The sequence below is a fragment of the Theropithecus gelada genome, chromosome 4 (genome assembly GCF_003255815.1).
Source record: "Theropithecus gelada isolate Dixy chromosome 4, Tgel_1.0, whole genome shotgun sequence".
NCBI lineage: Eukaryota > Metazoa > Chordata > Mammalia > Primates > Cercopithecidae > Theropithecus > Theropithecus gelada.
The window spans coordinates 120,075,487-120,088,500 of NC_037671.1; the positions used below are offsets into that span (position 1 = coordinate 120,075,487).

At 39.7% G+C, this 13,014-nt stretch overlaps 1 protein-coding gene across 1 annotated transcript in view; it reads right to left on the minus strand.

Annotated features, from left to right (window-relative positions):
- Positions 1-7,822: 7,822 nt before the first annotated feature.
- The window catches only part of GRM1 (glutamate metabotropic receptor 1), a 169,679-nt gene continuing 164,487 nt past the window's right edge, over positions 7,823-13,014 (minus strand). Inside the window, exon 9 of the mRNA XM_025382365.1 lies at positions 7,823-9,382. Coding sequence (XP_025238150.1) covers positions 8,455-9,382 — 928 coding nt within the window. The 3' untranslated portion in view covers positions 7,823-8,454. The remainder of the gene's footprint in view (positions 9,383-13,014) is intronic.

Genomic DNA, 13,014 nt, shown 5'->3' on the forward strand with positions numbered 1-13,014 from the left:
GTATAACATTTCCATTATTTTGCTATTCAAACTAAGTGTGTTTATTTGTATCAAGAGCTTTCAGAATAGTGTTTTTAGCATAGCTTTTCAGCATAGTATGGTGGTTAAGAGTGTGGGTTTTGCAATCCAATGGATATACTTCACTAGCCTTGTGCTCTTAGGCAAGTTTATATTTTTGAGCCTCAGTTTTCATATTTATAAAATAAGTCCTATCTCAAAGGATTTTACCAAGTCAATTGTGATCTAAAAATATATTGTTTGACAATCAAAATAATAATTATTTCTAAATAATTGATAAACTAGTAATCTCAGAAACTAGCCTAAAATGATATTATACATAGAAAAATCTTTTGGCATGAAATAATTTCTCATACTACTTACAGAATTCAGAAAACTATAATAATCAAAGTGTCTAGAAATAGGGAAATGATTAAATAAATTAAGATGTATTCACATAATGAAGTTTATGGAGCATTTTTATTAATGTCAGTAAGAAATACCTTCAATGCTTTACCTTTTAGCTGATGAATACTAAGCAAGTCACTTTAATGATTTACCCAAGCCCCCTGTGTGCCACATGGCAAAGCCCATGGCATGTCTCAATTGTGCTAAGTCTTTGGAGAAGGGAGAGTGTTGGCCTTCATATAATTTGCATACTGCCTGTATCTCTGCCATCTTTGTTTCAGCTGCTAATTTTATGCTGTTTTTGCTCTTGCCTATGGATACTTTATTGCTCCTATGGCTGTTCCATGCATCTGTCCACAGGCACCTAGCCATCTATTCCTGGCTTGAGTTGGCCATGAGGAAATGCTTATACAGCATTGACATCTTATGTCCTATGAGGTTCTCTTCCTTGCTGTCATTAAGAGCTCATGTACTCAGGTACCCTCTGCTTCTGACTTCGTTATTGACGCCCCATAATACGTTCTTACTATTGAGCCACACAGCCTTCTCTGTTGCTGAGGGTGGTAGATTCTGATTGTTTTAATCCCTGCTCCAGGATCTAATGAGTTTAATTTTTGCTTCTGTCCATCCACCACCCAAGCCTTGTGGCTGATTTTTGCCCAGATATCATGCTTTCTTCTTCTCCTTCTCGCTCTCCCTCTCCTTCTCCTTCTTTTATTTCCTTCCTTTTCTTCTCCCTTCCCTTCCCTTCCCTTTCCTTCCCTTCCCTTCCCTTCCCTTCCCTTCTCTTCCCTTCCCTTCCCTTTCCTTCCTTTCCTCTTCTGGGTCTTGTCCTATCACTTCACTTAGGCTGCAGCATAGTGGTGTGATCATGGCTCACTGCTGCCTCATGCTCCTGGGGCTCAATGGATCCTCCCATGCCATATCAGCCTCCAGAGTAACTGGGACTATAGGTGTGCTACTGCACCTGGCTATTTTTTTTTTTTTTTTTTTTTTGTAGAAATGAGATCTCTCATTTATTTCTCATAACTCTTTTTTTCTCTTTCTTTCACACCATCTGTTGCCTTTCTCCATAACCTAGTTTCCCCAGGATACTACCACCTGTTGGTTATGGTGCTATATATTTGAACCTCAGTTAGGAACCAGGTATTAATTATTTCCCAAAGGTTTCCTGATTCTGTGGGAGATGGAGACTTGTCTAATTCCATAAACAAGTGATTCCTCAGATCTGATCAAGTGGAAACTCCTGCTGTTGGTCATAATGCTAAATGAAAAAAAAAAAAAAAGCAGGAAATCCAATTATCAGGTTGGTGCCAAGGTAACTGGGTTTTACCATTAAAAGTAAAAGCAAAAACTGCAAACTACAATTACCTTTGCATGAACCTAATATAAATGAAAGCTGATTCTAACTGTTAAAATGAAACTTACATGAAAGTCACTAGAAGGAAAAATAAAATCTATTTGGATCATATGACTATAGGTTTTTTCTTTAATTCCCAATTTTCTACAATGTGTTTTATTACTTTTGTAATAGAATAATACTAAATTTAAAGAATCATTGCATGGAAGTAATCCAGAATCTAACAACACACTTATTTAAAGCAAGTTTCACTTTAATTTTCTTTTGTGATTTTCCTTGCTATGAAGAAATAGTAGTCTTTGTGGGTGATTCTAGAAGTGCCTGTTCCCACTACAAGTGTTTTGATATACCTTTGCTTTGACTTATTCAGGTCTTTGTTTTCAAGTCTTTATTTGTAGTGTTATCTACGTGTGTGGAAATATCCTCCCACTTTCTCTCTTTCTCTCTCTCTGTGCCCCCCTGCCTCCACCTTTCTTTCTCTCCATAATCATATCTGTAGCTGGTACTCTGTTGTTCTGACCACATCCCCTTGGTGCCTACCTTCCTCACACAAACCAACATTAAAATGTCCAACCTCTAGCATCTGCAACTCTTTCCCTGAGGGCTTTCTCTGGAGACAGGAGCCTGCACTTGGGACACACAGGGAGTAACTAGAATTTGACATGTACCTCCCTCCCCAGCAACGTTCAACCATGATTGACAGGAATTGCTCCAATTGCTACCCTGAATTCTCTTGCCCCAGAGGGAGTAGGGACACTTGTGAGGCAGGTTCTCCTCTGTCTCCCAGAGTTCCCAGCAGGACTGAACTCCTGTTTCCCACGGTGGCAACCCTGCATGGTAATGTCATTTTATTGCCTGCATATTGTTTGCTTCCTCTGTTGCCTGCTCTTCTACCAGAGCTTCCAGGGATTGCTTCACCAGTACACAACTTGTGGGAAAGTCCCCCTCTCAGGGTCTCTTTCTGGAGAAATTCAACTTAAGAAAAGATTCATATTCATATCCATTTATTGCAATTCATATAAAAATGGCTTAAGGGTTATAGCTGGCTCTGAGGTAAGTGTGAACTCAAAATGTGGCAAGACTGCGAACAAAGTTAACACAAATTTAGGCAGAAATAGGAGAATAATGATTAAAGAGAGTCAAAGTATATGTGTGGTATTGTGTCCAGTTCTGGATACAATATGTTCTTAAAGCATATTCAAAAATTGGGATATGATCATGGCCTGATTAGGAGATTAGTAAAACAATAACAAAGCTAACAATGGAAAGAAGTGAAGCTATTTGGCTTGAAGAATAAACTGCTAAAGAATGACATAATCACTGTATTCAAGTAGCTGAAGGGAAGTCATGTGCACAGTGGACTAAATTTGTTCAGTGTTTTTCTAAAAGGCAGAACTAAGGAAAAATTAGAGAAAAGCAATATTCAACTCAGGAAAGGAAAGAATTTTCTAACAAGTAAAGCTTTCCCTTATCAAATATAAGATTCTAGTCTCTGGAAATACTTAGGCAGAGGTGAAAAAAAGTCACCTAAATCTATCCTGACCCTTAAAATAAACTCTGGTTACATATGTAATCCTCTGAAAAGCTCATTTTTGTCACTAGCATTTTATCTGCAGAATTTCTTAGCCTACCACCCTGTTGCCTGCCTTGATGATTTTTCCTCGTAGATTCCCTGGTTCCTGTCATGCCTCCATTCTGGATTTGGGCCTGAGTTCTGCTCTCTGACCAGCATTATGGTTTAACAATGTGGTTTTGGACTTCTTCTCCCAGTGTCTAAGGCTCTCTGCCTTCTCCTTTGGCACAGCAAGTGCAGGTAGTTGGCCCTGTACCCAGTCCAGCCCATCAGTGGTGGCTTCTTGCTGTCTAGGAAGAGGAACAGAACACAGGAGAATGGAATCCTAAACAGGGTGAAAGTTTATTTTAAATGACTTTTAAGTTTACTTCCAACTGTAAGCCTCTGTCACTATTTTCCTTTTCAGTTTTTATTATCTTCATTCTTAAGCTTCATTTCTCTTGTTTATTAACTAATAAGTCTTTCTTCTGAGGCTGCCCTGGGAAAATCAAGCCCAAAATCAAGGTTTCTGGTGTTATTAGTTCAAGTCCTTACCAAAGCTCTTCCTCTCACTCATGTTTCTCCAACTCCTGATAATTGGTTTTGTTTGCCTGTGTCTGAAGACAGATACTTCTTTAAGAAAGGAAGCCTGCCCCTGCTTTTCCCATGGGTGATTTATGTTGCCCTCACTTAAACTGATGTCCCACTTCAGTAGTTTATGTCTTACCTGCAGTTCTTCTGCAGAGGACACTGTCTTCCACACCCAACTCTGATCTCTGGTTGGGCTCAATGGACTCTGCAGGAAAGGGGGACCTGCTGTCCATGGGCCAGCTCTTTCTGATGCCAAAAGGAGAGCTTGCTTTTCATGATGAAAACATGTGTTGTTCCAGCTGGCAGAGTTAGAATTAGTAGGTGGAAATATAGAGCTCTGGACCCCATAAGGATCTTGGAATAAATCTTCAGGGAATTGAGCTGGGAAAACTATATGGTATTATAACATTCATTTTCTATAATACTTTCTCAACAAACCTTTATTGAATATGTGCTTTGCCCTGAATTCAGAAATCAGAAAGAAAAATTGATCCCAAGCACAAAGGAACCACGTCCTTCATTCTTCCCTGGGCTCTGGAGAGGAACATGAATTAACAGGCTCTATATTGGATGAAAATGAGGATAGAAGCCCTGTTGGGCTACTTACTAGCTGAGAAATTTGAGGTGCATTAGTTCAGTTATCTAAAGTTTCTATATGACAGCAGTAATGGAAAGATTAAATGAGAATGAATTCAAAGAACCTAGCACACAGTGGCTGGAACACAGCAGGTTATAAAAGTGTTGCTTCCCTTCTCTCTGATTCCCTCACAGGGCATTCTCTGTAGAAATCATGGGGCAGTTACTCATACATCATTTATGGCATCTGGACCCTAATCCTTGCCTCTCCAAATGCCTTCCATATTGTCCAAGGAAAGCTTCTGGACTCTCCCAAATGGAGTCCTTTGTGACCTACCATGACATTTGGATATGTCTTTGGACTATGGATCTTCAACATTTTTCTTTTTCTTCTCTATCATTTTTCTTTCCTATTTTTGTTTCTCATTCTCTCTCTTATGACTTTTCCTCTTGAGACACAAACATTTCATAATTTATTATTCCATCTTTTAGGCACATTGAAGAAACCTCTGGTGTCCCAGCCCCTGTTTCTGGTTCTTCAACATTAGACTTCCTGTATGGTGCTTGCTCCTGCCATCAAAACGCATACCGAATCTCATGGTGTGGTCCTTGTACCATCACATTCTCTTTTTGAGTGATACTTGGGAAATGCCTTACTTTGCAGGAATCTCATAGCAGAAAATGTGAATAACAGAGACTCCTTTGTTTGGGAACCAATGAAGTGTCTGTTGAAATGTAGAGGAGTAGAACTTAGGGTGAACAGAAGAGAAGCTGTAAGATTGGAAACGTGGTCCCCCTAAAGTGTGAACCATGGAAAGAAAAGCCTTGCAGGGTGTGAATAAAACAAAGCCGGGACCATTGGATGCATTTGCCCCCAGAGCTCCACTAGAATGCCAGGAGTTTGTTCAGCCTCACACCCTCATCAAAAAGACGAATGACAATATCTGCCAAGGGCACCGCAAATTTTAATTTTGGAGTTCATTTAAAACTGCTATAACATGAGCTACCACTTCTTCATGGTCAAATTGTACTTCTCACCTACTTAATCTGTAGATCTTGTGTGGCATTCTCCAGCTTTCACCCAGAAGACATGTTCTGAGTCAAATCAAAACCTTGGAATTGTTTCTTCTACTGGTCTATTTCTATTATTATAACTCTCACAGACTACAGAGAAAGAACATACACATTTAATAAATAGAAAATATTTATTATACAGCGTTATCAAGATTATTTGACAAAAGGCAGTAACAAGCCAAAGGAAAACACGTTTACAAGAAGCTGAACAACTTGTATCAGCACATACATTAAGGTGAAGAGTTTCGGCCCTCTTGGTCTAGGGTATGTATGTGTACGTCTCCAATTTTGAACAATGATGACATAAGGACTAATACTCTATTTATTCAGGAGACCCCGTAATCACAATAATCATAGGCATTCAGAGTAATAAAGTGATCACAGTTGAATGAACATGTTCACCAAATGTCTTAGACCAACCTAATATCATCTTATACTTGAATATAAGTTGTTTTCCTTATCTATTCTAATTTTTACAAAATCTGAATGCACAAGCCCTGTGATATTAGAGATGTATATTAGTGGCATTAAGAGTAAAAAATAAACATGATTCACTAATAGAGATCATATGCTTTCCCTCATGAATTTGTCAATTACTAAAAACCCATCTATTAATCACTGGAGCCATTGATTTTCCTCTGTCTGCTTTCTTACAATGAAAACATGGAACTGAAGTCCACATCTCAGTCATGAGATCTTTACAATAAAGGTGTTTTAAAATAATTTTTAAAGGAAATGCAGTTCATTCTTGGTGTGGAACTGACTAAACTTGGCAGTAGAAGTATAAGAAATACAATCCTCCAACATTGGAGTGGATGTTAAATTCTGAACAAATGATGCACTGGATATTTAAAGATTCTAAGATGATTTTTGGCTGAGAAATCAGAAGCTTCAATATGAAGGAAGCATATTAAAATATGACTGAACATAAGGCATAAACAAAGATATTTAAGGGGGTTTGAATTCATTCCACAAATAATAGAAGAAATCAAAACAGCAAGAAAAATCCTTTTATTGGGGGTAAAAAGGGATGGTAAAGATGGAATACGTGGATTACATGTCAATGGATATTACACAACAGCAAATAACAGAAACAAAAAGTTATGACAGCAAAGACACAGGATAAAAGTCCATGAACATAAAAATTAAAAGAAGGCAAAATGTGATTGATAAAGATTTTACAAATTATGAGCTGAGTTAGATGTTACTGTATGTTGGACGCTCAAGTAGCTGTGGAAAATCTTTTTAAAAAACCTAATATAACCTGGAATAATCTAAATGCTTTGTTCAATCTTATGTTTTAATAATGTGTGCAAGCTTATAAAATGTACCGTTTATTTTCACTCTCAGTTTTTGTGCACTTTTAATATAACAAATTTTCAAACCACTTCATTAATAACATGTCGCCACATCAGAAAATATCTGAAAAATAAGTTCCATCTTAGAAGAAAAATGTCCATCCAAGTCGCATATGAAAACATTGAGCTATAGTATTCAAACCTTCAAAGAGCTTCTGTAGATATTGATGACAATGATGTATAAAACATTATTGGAACATAAAAATATATATATAGTATATTCAAAAGACAATTTCTAATTGCAGTTAGATTGACTACTAGGTTGACATTTGACATTACATTGCACAAATTTTACGATCGCACATATACAAGGACACAGGAACACATTCACCCGCTAGTTACAAGGACTTCAGTGACAATAGGATAGAATTATTTGTCATTTAAACCAGTAATAGTTGCTATGAGTACAGCTTTAGATTCAAAGATGGATTTGTTTCTGTAATACATAGGAGAAATAATGGCACCAAATTGTACATATACGCATCTTAGAAGTTCAACTGGTAGGTATTATTTGCTACAGTAAGTGGAAGGGTAACAATTTTGCCACATGGTTTGTTCTTTAACTGAAGGTCAATGGAAAGCCCGCTTGGCACAAACACAAGTTAATCCACAAAAGGGTTCCCGCCACTCTCGAAATAATCTCTTCTTCTGGCCTTTTCCCCAAATCGCCAATAAGTGAATATGGAATATGAGAAGCTGATCATGTGTTGTTGTTTTTTTCCCCAAAGTCCCATGCTGATGGATTGTCCTATTTCTAGCTCCTTCCTCCTGTAGCACGCCTGATGAAGCACTTTTTGGTGATAATTTTGCTCTTATTCCTGTTTTCCTAAATAAAGGACATCCGCAGAGCAGCAGGGGTCCATGCACCTTTCTTCAAGTGCAGTCTCAAAGCTGGCACTGGATGGGTTGCGGTGGATGAAGAGAGACCCCTGTGCGGCTCCGTTCCTGAGTCTCCTGAAGATGAGGAGTCTAGTCAGCCCAGCAGAGAGAAGGGTTTCTGAGCAAGGAGCTGCTGTCCCATCATCCCATCATCCGTTTGGGCTGGGTCTGGCCTGGCCCTTCCCCTCCGCGCACCTGCTCTGTCCGGCTCCACCAACTCACTCCGAATGCCATCAGGTGAACTCATGATCCGACTGGCATGTCCACGTAGGCTGTTCCTTAGCAAGCATGGCCCAGTGTGTGTGGGCATATATATATCTATGCACAATTGTGCAAAAGAGGAAATTATGTTTGTGATGTCATTATTTATTGATTTGTGATAAAAGTTATATACCATACGGAATTGTGCTTTGTCAGAATTCCCTTTCGTCCCAGAGAAGGCTTTGAGTAATTCAAGAATCCGAATCCTGACCTGGAGCATTTTTTGCTTGGTGTCCTTCCCTCTCTTCCTACTTAAGGCGGCAGCAGCAGCAGCGGTCTCCTCCTCTCCTCCCGGCGAGGTCCCCCACTCCCAGGTTTCTCCCCGCAGCTGTTCGCACATCTCTGGAGGTGTAGGAGCTCTCTGGCTTGTCTTGCTTTTCTACGTGGACCCTTCCCCCCTACAGGGTGGAAGAGCTTTGCTTGTAGTCCCGCAGAATGACGGAGGCGTAGGACACGTTGGGAGGGGTGCAGAGCACCGACTCGGACACGGGGGAGCTGGGCACCGAGCTGCCCGAGGCCACCGAGTCGCGAAAAGGCGACGGAGGCGTCAGCGCAGGCGAATCCTCCGGGGTCAGTTTGCTGGCCGCCTGCAGGTCCTCCTCCTCCTCTTCCAGTTCGTCTTCTTCCGTGTTCCCTTCCCGCTCGTGCTCATACACGTACTCCTGAAGGAGCTTAAACCTCTCGCTGTCGTCGTCGTCGTCCGCGGGCGGGGAGACCAGCTCCTCCTCGAAGGTGCTCAGCTGCAGTGGCAGCATCTGCAGGTGCTGCGGGGGTGGCGGGGGCTGGTACAGGGACCGCAGCCCGTTCCCGGGACCCCCGGGGCCTGCCAGCACCGCGTGAAAATCCGGGATCGCAGTGCTGAAGTTGCTGACCACTCCCTGGAGCTGGTCCATCAGCGATTTCTGCTGTGGAGGGGGCTGCTGCTGCTGCTGCTGGAGAAGAGGGGGCAAGCCCTTGGCGGGGGCTGGGTCAGCCAGGAAGAGGGGAGTCTCCTCTGAGGTCAGGTGGGGCGGCAGAGGCGGAGTGGTCGCCGTGCTTGGCACGCGCCTGTGCACCACCATGGAAGGGCTGCCAGGAGGGCTAAAGCGAACCGGCTGGGCATCCTCCTCCTCCTCTACGTTGTAAAGGGTCTTGGTGCTGGTATCTGAAAAGGTAAGGCTCTTGCCAGAGCCTTGGTAACTTTTAGTGAGGGGCTTGATGACGGCTGTTTGGTTGCAGGCCGTCTCATTAGTCTTCACGTGCACAGAGAGGCGCTGCCACATGTGCTGTCCCTTGGACACCTGTCCTCCACCTGGTTCAGACCATGACACAGACTTGCCATTAGAACTATGAATAAAATAGAGATGGATTTATTTGCAGATAGATCATGCACACAGGATAAAATACATATAAAACATATGCAAACCTAGCTCAATGTAATTTAACTGCTGTCTCTGCTGTAGGCCTTTGCTCTAGCACCCCATACCGCCTCTTACAAAAGGAACACCAAGAGCTGTAGTTACCACGGGATGCCACTGGAGCTGCAGCCAGTGATTCCATCCCGAGCAAGGAAGGAAATATTGACCGTGAGAAAAGTTGTTGAGGAGAAAAGCCAGTTTGTTGTAGAAATAGCTATTTTCATTTAGGTCTAAGATTTCACAAAGCTCTTTTTCTCCCTTGCGCTCTCTCCCTCTCCCTCTCTGTCTCTCTCTGACACACACACACACACACACACACACACACTTTTGAAAAACTCCCAACTGATGGAGGAAAACTTTTTTTAAAAAAATCTTAGTTACATATGAACAACCAAAATAATGGCTATTGTCCTTGGGACAAATTAAGAACCACATACAAAGCTACTCTCGTTGTGTTGTGGGATTATAAAATAGATCCTCTCAGTTGCCCATTCTCATATGCAAGTATTTCCCATGACCAGGGTGGCGTGATCACACAGGGTACCTATAAGGAACATAAAAAAGCAGATGACAGAAAAACTCGGACTCATGGTCAATTTATGAGCTTCGTAGCTTTTGATTTTTTAAAAAACATTTCAATGCATAATTTCTCACACATACAGTGGATCACAATTCACATAAAGGCCCTGATTCACAGCAACTAGTTTGGGATTTTCACACTAGGAACATTAGGAACAAGATTATGATTGAGACAAAGCAGCAGTTACTGAGACAAAGACCTCTACTCATTGAGCCTTGGTGAAGAAAAGTCTTAGGGTGCCAGCAGTCTCCCAGCCGTATCAACTCTCATCTTCATGGCACCCACAGAAAACCAGACATATGGAGTTTCTCCCTGAATAAGAAAATAATGAGATGTACTGTGGCATACACCCCAAATTCTGTCCTATTGTAATAACTCTGATCTTACTTCTGGACTTAGCTTCTTTTCTGTATAACTTTTAGCATATGGTGGTACCTTACCATAGCCTTCTATTAATAACAACGGTGGTAATCCTTAAATCAGGAAATAATTGTTTCTTTTTTTTTTTTTTTAAGAAGTCTGCTTTTTCTCTGTACTCGGTAAAATGACAGAGAAAGTAGCATAATAATAACACATGTGTGACATTAAAAGGAATATTTTTTTTCTTGAAGTGGAGGTGTGAAATAGACTATATTCTAGTTTTTTGTTTGGAAAAAATGTAGGAAATGATTAGTAGTTTAAATAATGGTTTATTTAATCATCTTGAGAATATAAGAACGAATACTTCAAAAATTATATGTGAGCACCATTTATGATGAAGGCAATGTTTTGACATTTCATATTTTATAATCTTGAAACGTAAAGTGAGACAGATAAGTACACATGAGTGTAAAAGTCTGATATTGATTATAGAAAATTTTGGATATAAAGGCTCTAAAATAGATAAAACAGTTAGAAGTGTTGACCTCATTATTTGGGAAATAGGTGGTTCCTCCATATATCTGATAACCTACACTGCATTTTTAATTTTCTAGGAAAAAAAGGTCATCTCTATTATATCAAAGTTAATATTTCTTTCAAATATATGCTTTACACTTTATCTGAGACTGTATAAGTACTTGTAAAGTTTTAAAAAATTGTCTCATTGACTTCCACACTATGTTGTTGGAATAGCTGACTCTTTTCTGAAGTGAACAAACTAAAGAACAGGCCAGTAGCGTTCCTGGCAAGAACAGGTAGTCAACCAGCCAGCCAGAATCACTGCCAGAATCCGCAGTTGTTCTGAGCTTAAAACTCTAGGTAAGCTCATCCCTCACTTAATATTTCCCAACAACCCCCTCATCTACCACTATACACACTTTGTTTCTCTTTATGCATTCAATATGCCTCTTCTAGAAAGGCAAATATAAAACTTATTTGCCCTCCTTAAGAATGTCTTACTACATACAACATCCAACTCAGTGATTTGCATCATTTTAAATGGCAATGAAAAAAATGAAACCATCATTCTCAGCAAACTATCGCAAGAACAGAAAACCAAACACCGCATGTTCTCACTCATAGGTGGGAACTGACAATGAGATCACCTGGACTCGGAAAGGGGAACATCACACACCGGGGCCAATTACGGGGAGGGGGGATGGGGGAGGGATTGCATTGGGAGTTATACCTGATGTAAATGACGAGTTGATGGGTGCTGAAGAGCTGATGGGTGCGGCACATCAACATGGCACAGGTATACATATGTAACAAACCTGCGCGTTGTGCACATGTACCCTAGAATTTAAAGTATAATAATAAAAAAAATAAAAAATTAAAAAAAAAAAGAAAAAAGAAAAAAATGTTTCTTTCCCCACCTTCCCACTTCTTAATAGGCGTTAGGAAATATCTTCTTAATGTTTACCAGAAAAATGCTTAAACAAAATGTTATCCTGTATCTATTTGGTTGTGTGTATGTGTGTTAAAAAAAATAAAATAAAATGATAAAAATAAAAACAACAACAACAAAAAAACAGGTCCCTTGAGAACTAGTCTGCCTCTAATTCAACCAGCAGGCTTAGCTGCCCCTTAGTTTCCACACATAATAGCAAAAAGGTAGCTTGTTTCCTGGAAAGCCCTAAGGTGATCCCACTCATTCACATGGGCTGTTTTCCTCATTGTCCACAGGTTCTATGCGGGCCTCTTTTTAAATCAAAAGCACCCATAAGTTAACGGTATTATTAATCATGTTGCAGAGAGATATAATAATAATTTAGTTCTATTTTAATTAAATCCAATTTTTATTGTTGAGATGGGACATTTTCACTATGGCCTTCAAAACTGGTAACTGTCGTTCCCCTCAGTCTTGCTCTAGATTTGCTGTAAAGTACTATTTAATTAGGGAACAGATCTCACGCCTCAGGGCATTTATCAGATTAACAAAATTAGCATAATCTTTTTTTCAAGGACAAAACGAATTGCTTTTTAAAAACCAAAGATAGCAGAAGGAATGTATCATCTCACAGACCTTGCAGCACTGAGTATAAACTTTGGTCCTTCGGGATGAGTCATTTCTTACCTGTGGTCCATAGATAATCTGAAAGGTCCATGTATCTATACCTGCATTAAGCATTGTTTTTAGACTGAATAAATATTATGTATTTGTAGACAACGCACTGCTGTTTTTAAATGTATGTGGATGCTGTTATAATAAAGTGTGCTATTTAATACATGTGTAACTAAATTCTGGGAAGCTTTTATTTTGTTCCATATTCAAATGGCCATGAATAGAGGTACATTTAGTAATAATAGATTCAGGTGAAGGCTTAAGAACTGTTTTGTTGAGAAACGAGAGTATCTTATTTGAGAAGGCTGGGAACCAACTACTGTGATATTAAGAACAGAAAAATATATAAAATCAAATCCCTTTATATCAAAAAAGAGTAAACACATTATAAAAATACAGTATTACCCTGCAAAATGATATTTATTTAATCCCAGATAACTTTAATTGTTTCTGCTTATGCCACCAGCTTCCTCCTTCTATTGTTTAATTTTATTTG